Source organism: Euwallacea similis, unplaced genomic scaffold, assembly GCF_039881205.1.
Source record: "Euwallacea similis isolate ESF13 unplaced genomic scaffold, ESF131.1 scaffold_49, whole genome shotgun sequence".
In the NCBI taxonomy this organism is placed as follows: Eukaryota; Metazoa; Arthropoda; class Insecta; order Coleoptera; family Curculionidae; genus Euwallacea; species Euwallacea similis.
This window is the reverse complement of record NW_027098674.1, coordinates 140,726-142,488: the sequence shown is the minus strand read 5'-3', so window position 1 is coordinate 142,488 and position 1,763 is coordinate 140,726. Positions and strand designations below refer to the sequence as shown.

Sequence of the window (1,763 nt, the reverse complement as noted above, 5' to 3'; positions counted from 1 at the left end):
TACTATTCTGATTGATTTAGTCAGTTATCTTTATTATTTCAATATATTTATTTTCGTTATAAAATAAGTGAACGATCCTGTGTCGTGTGTTTTGATCGCCCTAGCCACTCCTAGACAGCCGATCTGAAAACCCCACGTAGACAACCAGGACATTGGTGACCCCGACGTGATAGGCGCCCCACGCAGACCCAGAACCCCGGAAATTAGCCTTGGCAAAACATGTCGATGGACAAGGGCACCGGCACTACCGCTGTGTCCGATGCCGCAGCCTCTTCCGCACATGTGGACAGGGTGACTCTACGAGCCCCGCCGTTTTGGAAGGCGGAACCCGAGGCATGGTTCTGGCAGTTAGAAACCCAATTCGCCCTAGCTCATATTACCAGCGACACGACGAAGTATCATCACGTAATCGCAGCCCTCGACCACGAAGTTGTGACTCAGGTGATAAGTTTTATGAGAAGCCCACCTACCAGTGACAAGTATGAGGCTATCAAGCAAAAGTTGATTACGTTATATACTGATTCGAAGGAGAAGAAGCTCAAGAGATTACTCTCACAAGCAGAATTGGGCGATAAAAAACCCTCTCATCTGCTCAATGAAATGATGAGACTAGGTTCTGTGTCAGAACCATCTGACTGGCTGAGAACCCTGTGGTTACAGAAATTACCACAGTCTGTTCAGGCTATCTTGACCACCAGCAACATACCCCTAGATGAATTGGCAAACTTGGCTGACAGGATAGCCGAAATTGAGCAGCCCCACGTTCTTGAGGCTAAACGGACCAGCCAGGACTCAAGCACGAACGCTATTGTGGAGGCTATACAACATCTCTCTAGGCAAATAGAGGAATTAAAAGTACGGAGGAGACCCAGGAGCAGGTCCAAGACACCCAATCGAGGACCAAGTGAAACAGGACACTGTTGGTATCACTCAACCTTCAAAGCAAAAGCTAAGAAGTGTGTACAACCGTGCACCTACAAGGGGGAAAACTAGAACCCGCGTCACCTGAGGTGACCAGCGACGTGGGGCAACCAAATCGTCATCCAGATCAATCACTAACACTTTCAAGTAACGTAAGTCTAGTCAGTCGTAGGTTAATGATTAGGGATCCTGTAACAGGATTAGTTTTTCTAATCGACTCTGGGGCGGACGTATCCTTGTTGCCCAAATCAATCAGGGATCAACAAGGCCAATCCCAGCAGGCTTTATATGCAGCGAACAATACCCGAATACCCACCTACGGTACCAAACGGTTAACGATTAGTTTAGGGTTACGTAGATCATTTACGTGGGAATTCATAATCGCTCGCATCGACCATGCCATTGTAGGGGCCGACTTCCTTCACCATTTTGGCATCTTGCTCGATTTGAGGCACAACAGGGTAATAGACGAAAAAACTAATGTATATTACAAAGGCAAAGCTGAATACCTCAGCACCTATTCGGTTCACACTATTCCTTCTTCCTGCAAGTACTCCGATATCCTGCAACAATTCCCAAAGCTCACCACATTTTCTCCAGTCCCAAGCGACGTTAAACATAGCGCCGCTCACACTATCCTCACCAACGGCCCTCCCATTTCTAGCAAAGCCAGACGCCTAGCCCCTGACAAACTCCAGATAGCCAAACAGGAGTTCCAATACCTCTGCGATATGGGTATTTGCCGACCCTCCAAAAGCCCTTGGGCCAGCCCCTTACATATGGTTACCAAGAAAGCCCCGGGTGAGTGGAGACCGGTGGGCGACTACCGCCGATTAAACGCA

At 48.2% G+C, this 1,763-nt stretch overlaps 1 protein-coding gene across 1 annotated transcript; it reads left to right on the top strand.

Annotated features, from left to right (window-relative positions):
- The first annotated feature begins 219 nt into the window (after positions 1-219).
- LOC136418937 (uncharacterized) lies at positions 220-993 on the top strand. The gene has a single exon (XM_066405142.1). It carries the CDS (start codon positions 220-222, stop codon positions 991-993), a length of 774 nt encoding a protein of 257 aa, XP_066261239.1.
- Positions 994-1,763: the final 770 nt, after the last annotated feature.